Here is a 15,182-nt window from a genome sequence, read left to right on the forward strand (position 1 = left end):
CTCTAGGAAGAAAACTGCAGCATCGTGTTCTGTAACTACCACAAGAAACCAAATCCAAGTTTTTGTTAAAAAGGACAATTTCATGTTAGTATATCTTTAGCTGCCTTCTAAATTGTTGACTCAGTACTACAGTATTGTCTGAACAAGTCTGTTGAGCACAGATGCTAGGATAATAAGATAAATATTCTTGAATAATTTAATTTACGCTGTGGTATGGTGATAAAAGGTACTGTCATCTGTTCTCAACTTACTCAGTATCAGGCAGCAGTAATTTTCTTTTGTGGAAGGTGATTACACCAAAGACATCCCCACACCTTTGGAATGTGGAACCTGGAGAGATCATCCTGTTTCACAGAATCACAGAACAGTTTGAGCTGGAAGGGAATGCTAACACCATCTAGTTCCAATTCTGCCATTTTACAAGGGGGACAGAAAGGCCCTTTGGGGGCCAGCACGGGCAGCTGGACAATGAGGGAATGACCCCCCAGCTCCTCCTGCACCCCGAGGCCAGACACTGCTCTAAACTGGTGACCCTCCAGAAACACTTGTGTGGAGGTCATCAGGTCACCAAAATGTGTTTGAGCTTCTTTAATAGGACTGTACTGACAAACCAAACTGTTTCCTTTTATTGGTGTTTTTCATGGAGGTTTTCATAGTTTTACTGGAAGGATTTATCAGTCAGATTCTGGTTTTGTTCAATGCGATGCAAAATTCTCTTTCTATTAAAAAATACATGGTATGTGCTCAAGAGGCAGAGTTTCACCCAGCTCTGGATGCAGATCCATGGTATGAGCTGCACTCAGCCCAAGAGCACCCGATCCATCTCCTCACCTGGCCAAAGTGACACCAACTTGTCATGGGGCTCCCTGGTCCTCACCCTCAGTTCCCCTGCATCCCCCTGGCCCCATCTGGGACAGGTCACCTGCTGTGCCATCTCTTGCTTGCTTTTGGAGACCTCCCACTCTTAAGAAGCTCCTTGAACACAGAGAGGAACAAAAATTATAAATTGAGGAGGGAAATGAGGGCAGGGAATCAGGTGAGACCCTGTGGAAAAGGAAGACCTCCCAACATCCACGTTTTCTCCCCATGGGCTGGGCTGCCCTGCACGATTCTGCCCTCTCTGCTCCTGCTCTAGGACAGGATTGACTTCCCGAGGCTCGCCTCTGCTTCTCCAGCAGGGCTGGCACTGTCCCCCTCTGGCCCTGGCACCAGGAAATTTGGTGCCACTGTTGGGTGACTGCTGTGAGGGATGAGTCCCAGCAGGGACAGCCTGGACACATCACACAGGATTACAGTAGAAGGGAAAACACTGCTATCAGGAGGAAAACAGAAGTGCTTCAAAATAAGATACAATTGGCACCTCTGGAATAGTGATGGGTGAATGCAAATAAGTTTAGTTTGCGTTAGCACTCCCTGAGTCCTCTCCCACAGAACCTGGAGGGCCCAGCCCACTGTCAGCTGCTGAGCAACATGGGAGGGTGGCAAAATCTCTAGGCAGGAGAGTGAATTTATCTGTCTTGGCAGCCTCAGGGCCAAGAGGGCTGCAGGCTTTTTTGACAAGATGGATTATGCATTTGCACTGGTTTAATCCTCTCTGCATCTCTCTGCACACCTCAAAAATTCCCCGTCTTGGTTTCTTCTAGCAGTCCTGGCCCTTGGAGGTCAAGGCATGAGCCAGCTGTGTGTGACCTCACCAGGAAAACTCCCTCTGCATCCTTCCACTCACGTTAGTCATTCCCTGACCCCACTCCAAGCTTTGCAGCTGGGCCAGCACCCACAGTGCTCTCCTTGGGTAAAGAGGGACATGTCCCAACTGCTCCTGCAACGAGCAGGTTGGGAGCATGTCAGCTCCTGCTTCCAGGGCTCCAGGGTTTGAGGAATCACCACCAGCTTGAGTCATTGCCACACCTGGCTGTGGTAACAGGTGGCCAAAGAGCCCATGGCACTGACCTAAGCCACCTCAGCACTTTGGTTTTGTGGTTTCTTGGGATTTTATCTGGGTTTAAGCATTTAACAGCAGGTGGAAGCCTGACATGGAGAAAAGCATGGACTTGGCTTTTTATGTAGTGCTTGTAGCATTTGGAAAATTATCTTCTGTGTACTAAATATCTGAGTCATCCTGGGATAGCACTGCATCTACTTTTAGATGTTACCATGTGCTCCCCTCTGCCATAGCTTATGAGGAAAGAGTCTTTTAAACCATCAGGAAAAAGCTGACGCTGCCAGCTCTTCCTCTTCTCTCTCCAGGCTTTGGAAAATTCAGGGGAAACCAAAAGGGGTTTTTATCCTCTTAATGTCAATTAACTGAAAAGATGAAATACCTCGTGATCAAGCCACAGGTGGTTTGAGAGTGCTGGCTGTGGTTTGTGTGCCAGGCAGTGGAAGCGGAGGTGGGGAATGCTGGGGCTGGCACCGTGCAATGCTCATCCCAGCTTTTCCAGCAAAGCCCATTTCCTGGAAGCCCAGCAGGACTCGTGTGCTAGGCTGTTTAGCCACCTTTATAAAGGTTAATAATTACCAGATAAATCCTCTTCAGTCACCCTGCCTATAAGCCCACGTGAGAAGAAAATTCCCTGCACAGCAATTCCAGCTAACTTGGCAATGAGGGCACCAGGGTTTGGGTGAGACCTGAGGAGAGGCTCCAAATCCCCTGAACAGGCACAATAACACGTGGGTGCTCAGGAGAATCCCTGGCAGAGCAGGTCAGGGTGTTGGCACCAAGCTGGGGAGCTGCTGGTGGCACAGGGCATCATCCCCTGCCAGCCCCTCGGTGCTGCAGTGGCCGGTGGCAGGGGGAGCCTGGCAGTGAGTGCAGAGCTCTCTGACACTGGCTGAACCATCCTGTTTTTTAATCCCCCCTCTCCTGCCTCACCAAGCTGAGCTCTGTGGTCCCCACTGCAACCTGCCAAGGCACAAGGGTGCCAGACACGGTGCCCTAAGGAGAGTCGGACATGGTGGACCCTCATCCAGTGCTGGCAGGGCCACAAGGGTCGGCAAGGCATCACTTCCTGACAGGATGGGGAGGAGCTGGTGGCTCTCCTCACCCTTCCACATCTGCACATGGGTAGTGACCCTCAGAGTCACAGCTGTGGCACATAAACTCTGGCAAACCTCTGTGTGAGAGCAAGCCTGTCTAAGCATCTGCTGCATCCACTGTGTCTGAAGGGACAAAGGATCTGTGCTGACTGGTGTCCAAGTGGGATGGAGCACTCAGATTATTAAATAAAAACCCCTGAAATAATAAAAAGGACCCCAAACTTCCCTCCTCTGCATCAGCATTCAGCAGAAAAACTGTTTCCTGGGCTCTCCTACAGGCCAGGTCAGCCCAGAGGGAGGCTGTGTGCTGGGAGAAGCAAGATCACTGCCCAGGCTGTGTTTATCAGCTCTGGCATTGCCCAGCGAGCACAGGGCTGGGCATGGCTGGACCACAACTGCTCTGCTTCCATTTTTGCCAGTGCCTGCTTGGACCTAGATCTTCACTGAGGACCTGGCCATGAGCCCCCACCAGAGCAGCCACAGCTCACCCAGGAGCACAGGGAGCAGAGCTGACTCCTTGGGTCTTGCTGCACAACTGATGGAGGCCTCCAGCAGACACCCCAGGTTTCTTCTCCCTGGTGAGAAGGGCAGGAAGCTCCAAGGACAACAAGAAGTGTTCCCAAGGACCCTGAGCTCAGCCACCAGGCCCCACAGGGACTTCCACCTCTAGCACTGAGGTCCTTCATCACCAAAAATACACAGAAGAAGCACCTTTTCCTCAGGAAAAGTCACCCAACTAAACAACTAAACCAGCATTCAGCTTCTTGCCAGTAAAATTCCTGCTTCCCCTCCCTCTCAGCTCCCATGGTAAATGCATATTTGAAGATGCAGTAGGATGCAGTTCCTGCACTAACAGCTCTCCATTCCTGTTCCACTTCAAACCAAAAACTCCAAGTCCTTCGTGCTGAGTCAGGATAACTGCAATGCAGCAGGATGGGGATCCCTCAAGGAGCTGCAGCCAACGCCAGAGGCTCCGGCTGCTCCATCCTTCAACCCATCAGCACTGGGTGTCCTGCCTTGCACTCTGCCCTGGAGCAAAGTGCTGCAGCTGTGCTTCAGTTCTCCCAGCACCCCGATGGAAACCCTCCTCATCTCCTGCCCCAGCTGCTCTCGGACCGTGCCAGCGGCATTTGGCTCCTGCCAAGGGACTCGGAGTAAGTGGCGCTCAGGGACTGAGCTGCATCCCACTGGGATAAAGCAGCTTGGGAGGGCAGAGATCAGACATGGTAAAAACTGTGCATTGGGAAGGGGAGTTCTGGTCTCCTGTGAAGCTCCTTGGCAGGATTTCAAGGCCAGGCTTGACGGAGTTTTGAGGAGATTGCCAGGACTGAGGGGATTCCCAGGATCAGCCCAGGCTCAATGCAGAGGGGTGAGTGCTCCCCTCAGCTGCTTTTCAGCCATTTGCTTCTCCTTCCCTGGCTGAACTGACCCAGGACAACACCAGGGTCGCTGAGCTGCTTCATCCTCAGATCCCAAAACTGGGTGAGATCCCAAGTTCAAGTCAGGGATCCCAGTTCAAGCCTGGGATCCTCAGTTCAAGCTTGTGGTGCCAGGCAGGTGTGAGCAGACATCCAGGGACTCCCGAGCTCTGCAGCAGTGAAGAGGCAAGCGCTGCCACTTGGGATCATCCCTTGTCATCCAGACTGCCAGGGATTGACTTGTCACTGCAGCAGGAAGAGCCCAGGATGTGTCTGTGGGCACCGAGGGGAGGGTAAAATTCCTTTCTTCCCCCCACAGTTTCCTTGCACAGGGGAAGTGCGGGGGCACTTTCATGCAGCACTTGCTTCTGAGAACTTTAAACAGCTACAAGCTGGGGGAAATATCATCCTCTGAACCACAAACTATTCCTGGCATCTGCTCCACTAAAAATGAACTATAAAAAGCCAAACTCATTCACAGCATAAAATGTAGCTCTGCATCATCATTGCTACAGGCTGGAAAATGTCTGAGGGGGTCACTCTTGTTGACTTCCCTAAGCAACATCTGTTTAAAAAAATCCTCCTGTAGTCAGCACAACTGCCCCAAGCCAAGCTCGTGGCTGGCTGAGCACACAGTCAGGTTTGGGGACAGAGATGGGGCTCAGGGGACACGGTTGGGCTGACCCAAGAGACGTGAGTGTCACCCTGGCCATGAGTCCCAGTGCAAACTGCCTGCATCCCTCTGCACACAGCCTCACCGTGGCTCACAGGGACAGGGGGGTGGCTGGGGGTGTGTGATCACAGAACCCAAGAAGGGTTTGGGTTGGAAGGGATCCTCAGGATCATCTTGTTCCAATGCCCTGCCATAGGCAGGGATGCCAACATGTGGAAAAGGACATGGGAAAAACAGACAAGGGTAAGCAGGGTCAGATACAACAGCCTGGGACTCCCAGCACCACCTCCAAGTGAGACTAGGAAATTACTCTGGTGACAGAGAATTGTATGATAAAATAACTTCTTTGGTTTCTTTCTTTAGAAAACATCTTTCACACATGATATAAAAACAGGTAGTTAAGGAGTAATTTTCAAGCCAGCTGTATCAGTAAGTTTGGGGCATCCTCCCCCTTCCTGTGCCTCAGCAGCAAATTCCCTTCTCAAACAAAAGCATGACAAAAAAATGCAAGCAAATCCTCTGTGGGAAATACTGTTAAATGACTAAAACCCCCAACAAACCCAAACTTATATAGTTGAAAACAAAGCCAAACAGTTTTCTATAAAAGGGAATATGTTCTTCCCCAGAAATAATGACCCTGGATGCAGGTTTTTCTTCTGATAAAATACTGACCTTTGATGAGGGCTGGAAAATCAATGGTCATCACCTGGTGAGCTCCCAGGAGCTGCCCCAGCCACTGGCAAGGGGATGCTGCTGTTCACACATCCCATCCCATCCCATCCCATCCCATCCCATCCCATCCCATCCCATCCCATCCCATCCCAGTAGCAGTGACACAGCTGCCATGGCACCGTGCCACTCCATCACTCATCTCTCATGCTGCTTTTCAAGTTATGTTTGGGAAGATGAATAAATTAATGAAGCCTCAGAAGATAAAAACCAAAACAAAGAGCACCCAAAAAGTCCAGTTCATGTTCTCAGGGCAGCTGGAAGCGCTTGCGGACCTTCTCCTCAATGGAGCGGAGCTTGACCATGCGCAGAGCATCCAGCAGCTCCTTGGTGACTTCAGAGTCCTCCTCCTTCTTGTGAGTGAGGAAAGCCCGGAATTTCTCCTGGATGGCTGCCCTGGTCCATGATGCCTGCTTCTTCGGGGAGCGCTCCAGGATCTGCTGCAGGCGCTTCAGCTTCTTGACGGGGATGTTCTGATACACCACAAAGTCTATCATGGCTTGTTTGCAGTCATCATCTTCTGCAGCTGGTGGGGGAAAAAAGCCTGGAGGTTAAAGGGAGAGCAGGGCAGAGCCCTGCCAAGGCTCTCCATGGGAGAGGGAGGTGGGGAATGCCCCAGGCCTGGAAGTGTTCAAGGCTAGATTGGAGGGAACAACCTCGTCTAGTGGAAGGCTGAACTTCCTATCAGGGACACACCCTACAGGGGGCAGTTGGAAAACAACATGTTCTGAAGAAAGTCATTGTATCTATTCCATGCTCTTCCCCAACAGGGAATAGAGGAAAAGCCCAAATATCAAGTATTTACACATTCTTTTTCCTGAAAGTTTCTGTTTTCCCATGCAGATTTGTAAATCTGTAACAGGACTATCCCTATCACAGCTCCAGTCAGGGTGCTAGGATGGGACAGATCTGGCCCCAGCTGGTGGAAGCTGCTGGAGTGCATCCAGCATAAGGAATGAAAACAGAAAGAATTTTCAGAAGGGCAAGGCCAAAGGATTACTCAATCAGGGAGAGATTAGCTCAGTTTCATGCCATTGCAAACTGGGCACGATTTCACTGGTTATAGTTGGGGTGGGTTGAGCTCCACTGCTCAGGCTTTGCCTCTCTGGCAGTCTTGGTTGACAATGAGCAGATCCCTGTGTGACTCCTGAGAGGAATCATCAAAAACTGGAGTTGAAAAAACCCTTCAGCTCCCATTGCTGGGGCCTCCTCTCTCTATAAATATCTGCAAAGGGCTGGGCTGGCTGCGGGGGCCGGTGCCTGACGCACGTGCTGCTGACACTGCTCTGACCTGGCCATCCCCCACCCCGGGACTGCATCCCACTGCTGACGGAGCTTTCCAGTCTGTGTGTTGGGATCACACTGCTGGCAGGGAACTCATGCTGTGAGTCAGGCTTTGTAAGGAGAAATCTCTGCACTGGTGGTGCCAGCAGAGGATGGAAAGGCAAGAGCTGCAGGTGGGGAAGCCTCCACATTCTCTCACCACAGAGGAAAATCTTTCGGGGTCATGGGATGTTGTTGGAAGGGACCCACAAGGTTCATTGAGTCCAAGTCCTAGCTCTGCACAGACCACCCAAAACTCCTACAACCATGCCCTGACAGCTTTGGCCATGACCACTTCCCTGGGGAGCCTGTTCTGGTGCCTGACCACCCTGTGGGTGACTTTTATTAAAGCTCTTCTACCAAGCTTTGTCCTGATGAAAGAATGACATTTTTTCACACCAGAACAATCTCCCCTGGATGTGGTGAGGTCCCCATTGCTTTTGAGATTTTCAGGACATGGCACTGGATAATCTCATCCAGGCTCATTTTTCCATTAAAGGCTGGACCAGATAAATTTTCCAAGTCCCCCCCAGCCTGGGCTGTTCTATGGCTTTATATCTTTTTGGAAGCTTAAGGATGAAGGTACACCACCATCCAGACCAGTCACATGAAATTTCTTTCCCATGCCTGGATCCTCAGGGTGGAGCAAGTAGTACCAAACAGCTTCCAGCCTCACCTCAACTGGCATCAGGCCTTTGAGATGGGTTTGGGAGCCCTTGAGATGGTTTTTCAGTCCCTTTCTCACCCCCTAGCTTGGGGAGGGAGCATGTTACAAAGCACCCTTGAAACAGAGCCTTTTTTTTCTGCCCTGCACCTGTTCTTTTGCCAAGAAAGGTTGAACCAGATGGTCCTTGAGGTCCCTTCCAACCTGGGATTCAGGTATTCTCTGATCTGTGCCCACTGGCTGTTTCTACCCAAGCTTCCCCCTCTGCCATGGCTCAGCACTGCACCTGCACCATGCACTTTTACACCTGAAGGGGCAAAATCCACCCCACACTCAGCTCTGATGAACTTTGGGCTCTGCTCCACTCAACCTGAACGAGACCAGGCTGTGGTTGCCATAAAAGCCACAAGGAAAAGGGAGTGCAGGAGCTGTGCCAGCACCAAGATGGGTGCCTCAGCTGCCAGAACTATCCCTGTCCCAGCACTCCCAGCTGTCCCTGGTAAGATCCAGCAGGATTTCACAGTCAGCTCTTTGTTCTCACTGTGCAGTGACTGTTGCTTAAGCCCAGCACCCTGTCCTTGCTCTATGGGACTGACAATGGAAGGATATGAAAGGAGACAGACTATTTCATCTGTAATTATTATTAATTATGGGTCACTCCATGCTTTTACAAGCCATTTAACCTCATTTTGCATCTAAGTAGGAGAAAGTCATGAGGAAGTTTGCCGTTGCCCTGGCAGTATCAGTCCTGGCACGCTGTGCCCATGGCTTACCTGATCCCTGTGTGCTGTTGCCTCCCCCCAGCCTGCAGGACATGCAGAGAGTGTCGTGGTACTTGTTGCCCTGCACATTGGTGACCTTCCCCTGCTGCTCACAGTCCTGGTGTGGCTGGCATGGATCGGTGCTGAAGTTGGAGGAGAAGAAGCCGTGGGGGCACTCATGGCACTGGGTGTCCTCAAAGGGGGTACCTGTGCACGGGGAGACAACGGGACCGTCAGGGGACAAGCTGGCACAGGGGCAGAGGGAGCAGCTGGGGATGATGCCAGACACCACTTGAACATGAGGGTGATGTTTTGGAAATGATCACTGCCGGCATCTCCCCTGGCAACTGCATGTCCTCACGTAGGGCAAACAGCAGCGCTTCCCCCAGCCTTCTCCCAGGCCTGTGCTGATAAATTGTCAGCAGCCCACAGACATGAGAGGACAGCAAGAGGACATCTCATCTTGCAATGAAAAGGCCACCTCCCAGGTGGGAGCCAGCAGCCAGGCTGGTGGCTGAGCTGCCAAACCAGCCCTTTGGTTCCCAGAGCCAGAGGCTCCCGAGCAAGTGAAAGTAAAAGTCTCTGTGGAGGTGAGAGCTCAGCTGTCCTTGGCTGAGCTGTCACTGCTCCCTCTGGCTCCGGGCCAGCGCTTCTGTTCTGTCCAAGGATGATGGCTCACAGGCAGGATTGCACCAGGCAACTTTCCCATTCCCTGGGAGCAGAGGGAAGGGTCTGGGGCCGGGAGATTCCTCACCCCATTCTCCTTCTCTTCACAAATCAAATTGCAAGAGGTTTCTACATTGTTGCCACTGCCTTTAGGCTTTTCCTCCAGTCTGATCTTTCATTCCCTCCCAACCCAGACCATTCTGTAATTCTAAGGCCCAGCCATAACCCCCAACATCAGACCCACTATTTGCAAATGGGAAATCCCAAAGAAGTTGGTTTGCCCATGGTGATTGCACACAGATCAAAATCATCCAACCCAAACACCAGAAAACTCTGCCTACAGCCCCCAGTCCACAGCTTCCCCTTCCAGACACCAGCACTGGCAGGTCCAGGGCTCTGCCCACCACACTGGACACTCAGTCCTTGCTGTGGTGTTCAGGTGGCTGGGCTGAGGTGCAATCCTCTGCAGACAAGAAGCCATTTTCAAAAATAAATAATAATAACAAAAAAAAAAAATCTTCTCCCTAAATAACCAGGCTCCCCAGTCCTAAAGCCATGCATGGCTCCCCAGTCCTAAAGCCAACCCTCCAGGCAAATTTAATGTTTAATTTCAAAGTGCTTTCCTGTAGTGTTTGGAGATCTTCTTCCCCCTTTGCTGTGTTACTGCAAAGTAACTACTGTTTTGTTATGTTCTATAGAAAATGAAACCCCAAATCTCATTCATAAACATCAGCTGAAGACAACAGATACTTTCCCTCTGGCTGGTGAGCCTGGAGCTCTTCCAGGTCACACATGGAAGGACTTCAAAAGACTCCATATTTCAAAAGCCTCTCCACTTCAAAGTGTGAAGCAAGATTCTGCTGGGTTTGCTGGTGCTGCCCACATTGGTTTGCTGTCCCCTGCTGTGGTTTCCAGGCAGAGCCTGGTCCTCAGTGACTGATGAGCTTACACACATTTGGAACAACTAAAGGACCAGAGAAATCTGGTCCTAGTTTCCTGGCTTCCCTGCTGGGGAAACAGCAGGAAAATAAATCCCCTAAAATATCTTGGGATTTAGATCACACAAGGGGATGGAGTCTCAGACTCAGGAGTCAAAATAAAGCTGTTTTTGTGGATTTGGAACCTGGCTGTGTGTTTTCAACACAGCCTCTCCAAACTGCTCAATGAAAAACTATAAAACCAGACCCCAGAGCTTCATGCATTCACCAGCCCTGCCCTTACATCATCAGCCACCTTTTTCAGCCCAGATGATCAGCATTCCCAGCTCCTGGGCTGTCTATGCAAGGAGAAGGGAGCTGATGAAGGACCAGGAGCAGCTTGGAGCTTCCCACTGGCCTGTGGAATAGGGACAGTGGCTGTTCCAGGGGTGGCCAAGTCACAGCCTGGCTCTGCCTGTTGTGGCAGGTGAGGCAGGTAACTGGGATTGACACATCCCATCAAAGTGTGCTGCTGGGGATTTCAAGGCTTTCAAAGTGATAGCTAGGGAAAAACCCAAGCAAATTCCTCTTTGGAAAAGAAGCAGGAGCACGCCAGCAAGGATGGCACTGTGCCAGTACCAGAGCTAAAAGGGAGTCGGGTCAGGCTATGGGCAATCATTGGCTGCTGTCTTTGGCTGCTGTATTTGTCCTTGATTTTTATCTCCAGCGGAGATTTTGGGGTGTGACAAGAGCCTTGTGAGGACGCCCAGTGCCCACCTGGGTACTCACCCGGCTTCACAACACCAGAGCCCGGCGGGCACTCGGAGTGCCTGATGCAGAGCTCCATGTTGGAGTAGTAGCCCTGCTGGCACTGGCAGGCGCGGTTGTGCGTGGCATTGCACTGCTGCACCTCCACCTGCTTCTCCCCGCAGATGACATTGCAGTAGCGGCACTTCTCCAGGTAGTTCCAGTACTGAGTGTAGTGCAAATCCGGGCAGGGGTCGCACTTGGTGGCTTTGTCCTTGGAGCAGTGTTGTGCCACGTAGGTCCCCGGCGGGCACTGCCGGCAGGTGATCCTCTCGTTCGTCACAGCATCCTTCCACTGGTACGTGGGCTGGGCACCGCAGGCGAGCTCAGCCAGCAACAGGAGGAGAGCGGGGAACTACGGCAAAGACAGAGCAAAGAGCCCTGAGCCCATCCTCGGGCAGAGGCGGGAGCAGCAAACGCAGCTGCTGTTACAGAACTTGGTATTGTGGCAGATACAAGAAATTGTTCTCCCTCCCTATAATGTTCCCAAGGAGCAGCGGCTGCCCTCCTTTGCCATCCCAGGTGACAGAGCATCCTACCCAAACCCATTTGTGATGCCTTCAGAACCCAGTTTCCCTCATTCAGAACTTGAAGCAGCTCCAGCACATTCCGCTCTTTCACCCCCGTCAGTTCCCCAGCACTTGCAGCAGGAGACACCTTTGCAAACCAAGAAGCAGAAGGGAAGTTTTCCCAACTAGCAGATGGAAAGCATGCTCTCTAGGATCTTCAGCACTTTTTGGAAACCCAGATTCTCAGGATAAGACTGAATCTCAGAGCTTGTTTATCCTCCCTTTCCTTTCAAAGCCTGACAAGCAGCAGATCCATTACCTTGGACAGATGCCTCAGGCTGGGCACGTGGCAGGATGGCATCGCACCGAGGGCTTCCGAGCGCCGGGCTCACAAACCTGGGGAGACACAGATGGTTTCTCGGGGGCTGCTGCTGGCTGGGCCGGACTCCTCCCTGCAGCGGGGCTGGATAGGTAAAGGCTGATAGGGAAGGGCTGTTGGGAAAGACTGGATTTCCTCGCCGGCTTTCCTCCGAGTCAGCCGTTCCTCCGAGGGAGATGCCGGCTCTCCCCAGGGCAGGGACGGAGCAGAGCCTTATAGCGGCTGCGGGTGGGAGGCTCTGAGCACCCGAGCACCCACGCAGCTCCAGACACGTAGAATCGACCGGGGGGGGGGGTGGGGGAGGATAGTCACCCCCAGCCCACCGCAGCCGAGAGGGAGCAGGAGCTGGTGGGGAAGCAGCCAAGGTCTCCCTTTCCTCCCCTTCCCTCCCATGCCCATTCCATCCTCCGGGACCGGCTCCGCTCACCGCGTCTCCGCCTCGCACCTCCGCTCCGCGCCGCTCCCCGCGGCCGGCAGCGCCTTTATAGACCTGCCCTTGGGAAAGACCCCTCTTGGGCAAAGGGAGGTGACATCGCTGCTCCATCCCGGCCCCCTCGACTCCACGCCGGCCCCCGAGCCCTTCCCGATCCCCCTTTGCTGCTGCACCGGCTCCGCCTTCGCGTCCCGGCGCCCTCCCTCACCCGAGCGCTGCTTTCGCTCTCGTTTCTGCATTCGCCTCTCAAAGTGAAGCTTTCAGAGCAATGAAGTTCGTTCAGCTGTGTGCAAGAAGGAGACGAGTGGGATTGGCGCATATTTTTCAAAGCTAAGTTTTCCAGGGGTTTGGTGAAGAATTGTTTTGGTGAGGAATTGTTTTCTGGCAAGGGGAAAGGCAGGGAAATTCCCCCTGCGAACGTTCTGTTCCCCAGCTGTAAACGCCAAATAACTCCCCAGCCCCAGCAGTCACCTCTGGCTGTGAGGACACAGTCTGCCCCGTCAAAGGCAGCCCCGAGGGGCCGATTCTGGCTGTGCTTGCGGGGAGTGGGATCGGCGCTGTGGGAAGCATCCCTCGGGCTCTGCCCGGAGCCTTCATCCCCTCCCGCAGCCTCCGAGGGCACCGAGCCTGCCAAAACAGCCCCGACCGGCAGCGCTTGGGCACTGCGCTGCTAAAGCCGGCCCCGAGCTTCAGCCTCTCCTCTCAGGAGCACCGAGATGACACCAACCCCAGCTGTGACACACAGGTACAACATCCAGCAGCTGAGGAGGTTTAAATCCCTTGCAGGTGACAGTGCTGTAAGTCTTGGACCCCAAGGATTGAAATGAAAACTGAACTCAGCCTTGCAGGTCCAGCCTTGGCAGACTGTGTGCGTTCCAGTGCCAGACATGGGACTCCTGCACTTTGTCCTGCTCTGTCTCTCCAGATTCCCTCTGAACAGACACTGGTGAATAGTCAAAACCAGAGCAAGGGCTCAAAAAGCAAGTGCAAGTCTCTGCAAGGATGAGGGAACCACAGTGAGGATCTGAGAGGACGTGGAGGTTTTTCTCCTCAGGAGTCAGCAGCCAGCTCTTGCAGATCACTACAGAGAATTAACAATTCCACATCTGCCTTCTGTCTCTTCCCTCCAGCTCTCAGCTGCTGGGGCTGCAGATGGAGAATCTCATGGACTTTATTCTGAACACTCTTAAAGATCAGACCTACAAAAGCTAAACACACCATCCACCAAGAAAATCAAACCCAGTTCTCCACTACCCAGAAGGAGAAGGAAACACCAATGGTCAGGAGGAATCCAAAGCTCCTTCCAGTAAGGTCAGCTTCCACCCATTTTGGTTAAAGAAAATCCTCTGACTCCAGCAGGAGCCAAGAGGGGTCAGTACTACGGCAGGGCCTGGGCTGTGTTTATTTGCACTTTACACAGAAGAGGTGATGGGCTGATTTTCACAGGCCACTCTAAAGTGGTTTTCCATTATACTGCTTGTTTATCTTTTTTCCTCTGTAGCTGTCCAAAGTAATCCTGATGATTTGTAACACATTTTGACATAATCCCTGAGCAAAGGACTGCGAGGATTTTGCTTCGTCAGTGTGCATCAGCTCAGTAATTAATCAGCTAATCTCCCACCCCTGCCCTGGCACTGAGGCACAGACCCTTTACATTTTTGGGGTGAAACTCACCACTGGACCAGACCCAGGAGAAAGCCCTGCTCTGGGCTCACCCAGCTGGGGAGTTTCAGTGGGATCCCTCTGCCTGAGGTTTCACCATCCAGGAGCCGCAGAGCGTTTCCTTCTCCATGGGCAGAAACACAATTTCAGTTTTCCATCCCTGGATTTCACGTGGAACCCACAAGGTGGATGAAACAATAGCAGGTGGTTACATCCTGAAAGGCACCTGCTGGCAGCCCCTGTGTCCCAGCCATGGCCCTGCTGGGATGGACACAGCGTGCTGGGAAACTCCTGTCCGCAGCACTGCCATGCCTCACCAACGATTATTTTTGTTGTGAATTTGATAATGACAAAAATGTGTCAGATGGATGCTCCTAGAGAGAGAAACACCATGTTAATGGGACAGAAGTGGCTTCCCCAGACTCCAAAGAGTCTGGTGGAATAATGACCTTCGATTAATCTTGTTCTGTCTGTTCTTATGTTGGTCCCACAAACCTCCCAGAATGGGTTTATGGGTCACTGCCTGATTACCAGAAAGCAACAACACAAGTCACTACTGATTCCCACCAGAGGTAAAACAGAAAAGGAATTCAGCATCATATTACCATGGCTATGACTTCACTTCCCCATACAGGGCATAGTTTCACACTCCAGGGTGTACAGCAGCACCACCTTCCGAAACTACTCTTGCAAAATAAGGTTTCTTATTATATTCATAGAAAATTCTGTAAAGCAAAGAAATCCCTCTCTTCCTATCAATAACCACTTCACCAGTCAAAGACAGGGCTCATCTCTTTCCTGATTAAACATTTTGCTTTGCTTGCTGTTTTCGGTCTCTTTTGTGAGTCCTTTCAGGTTTTTTTCTGGGGGGGGGGAAAAAAACCAGCAGGAAAGGTTTGTTCAATGACACACCACTAAAATTTCAGACAATGTTCCAGGTCTAGTCATAGCACTGCAAGGCAGGGGCAATCAAAAAATTAGTATTACTTCCTTCATGATCTGTAAGCCATGTGTCATTTGCTTCTGAAAATCAGTAAGGAGTGTCCAGGATGGGCTTCTGTCTCCCCAAGCATTCAGTAATTTGCATCAGTTCCTCTAAGCACCTAAAGCAATACAGAGTTTTCTGAAACAAGTTTTTCACTTTCTGTTCTTTATAATTAATTGTCCCTGTCTTTCCTTATTGTAAATTCAACAAGTTTCCAGAT

The 15,182-nt window shown here is 51.7% G+C and overlaps 1 protein-coding gene across 3 annotated transcripts; it reads right to left on the reverse strand.

Annotated features, from left to right (window-relative positions):
* Positions 1-5,452: 5,452 nt before the first annotated feature.
* Positions 5,453-14,148, reverse strand: TNFRSF6B (TNF receptor superfamily member 6b). Of its 3 annotated transcripts, none has more exons than XM_023939711.2 (5): positions 13,990-14,148; positions 11,823-11,899; positions 10,977-11,349; positions 8,617-8,811; positions 5,453-6,382 (listed from the first exon to the last, which is right to left on the reverse strand). In XM_023939711.2, the coding sequence occupies exons 2-5, from the start codon at positions 11,862-11,864 to the stop codon at positions 6,105-6,107; spliced, it is 888 nt and encodes a 295-aa protein (XP_023795479.1). In that variant the 5' UTR covers positions 11,865-11,899; positions 13,990-14,148; the 3' UTR covers positions 5,453-6,104. The 3 variants fall into 3 exon arrangements, with proteins under 3 accessions (XP_023795479.1, XP_023795477.1, XP_023795480.1); XM_023939709.2 differs by lacking the exon at positions 13,990-14,148 and adding an exon at positions 12,524-12,596; XM_023939712.2 differs by lacking the exon at positions 13,990-14,148 and adding an exon at positions 12,310-12,561.
* Between the last annotated feature and the right edge of the window lie 1,034 nt (positions 14,149-15,182).

This window comes from Cyanistes caeruleus, chromosome 16 (assembly GCF_971803275.1).
Source record: "Cyanistes caeruleus chromosome 16, bCyaCae1.hap1.1, whole genome shotgun sequence".
In the NCBI taxonomy this organism is placed as follows: Eukaryota; Metazoa; Chordata; class Aves; order Passeriformes; family Paridae; genus Cyanistes; species Cyanistes caeruleus.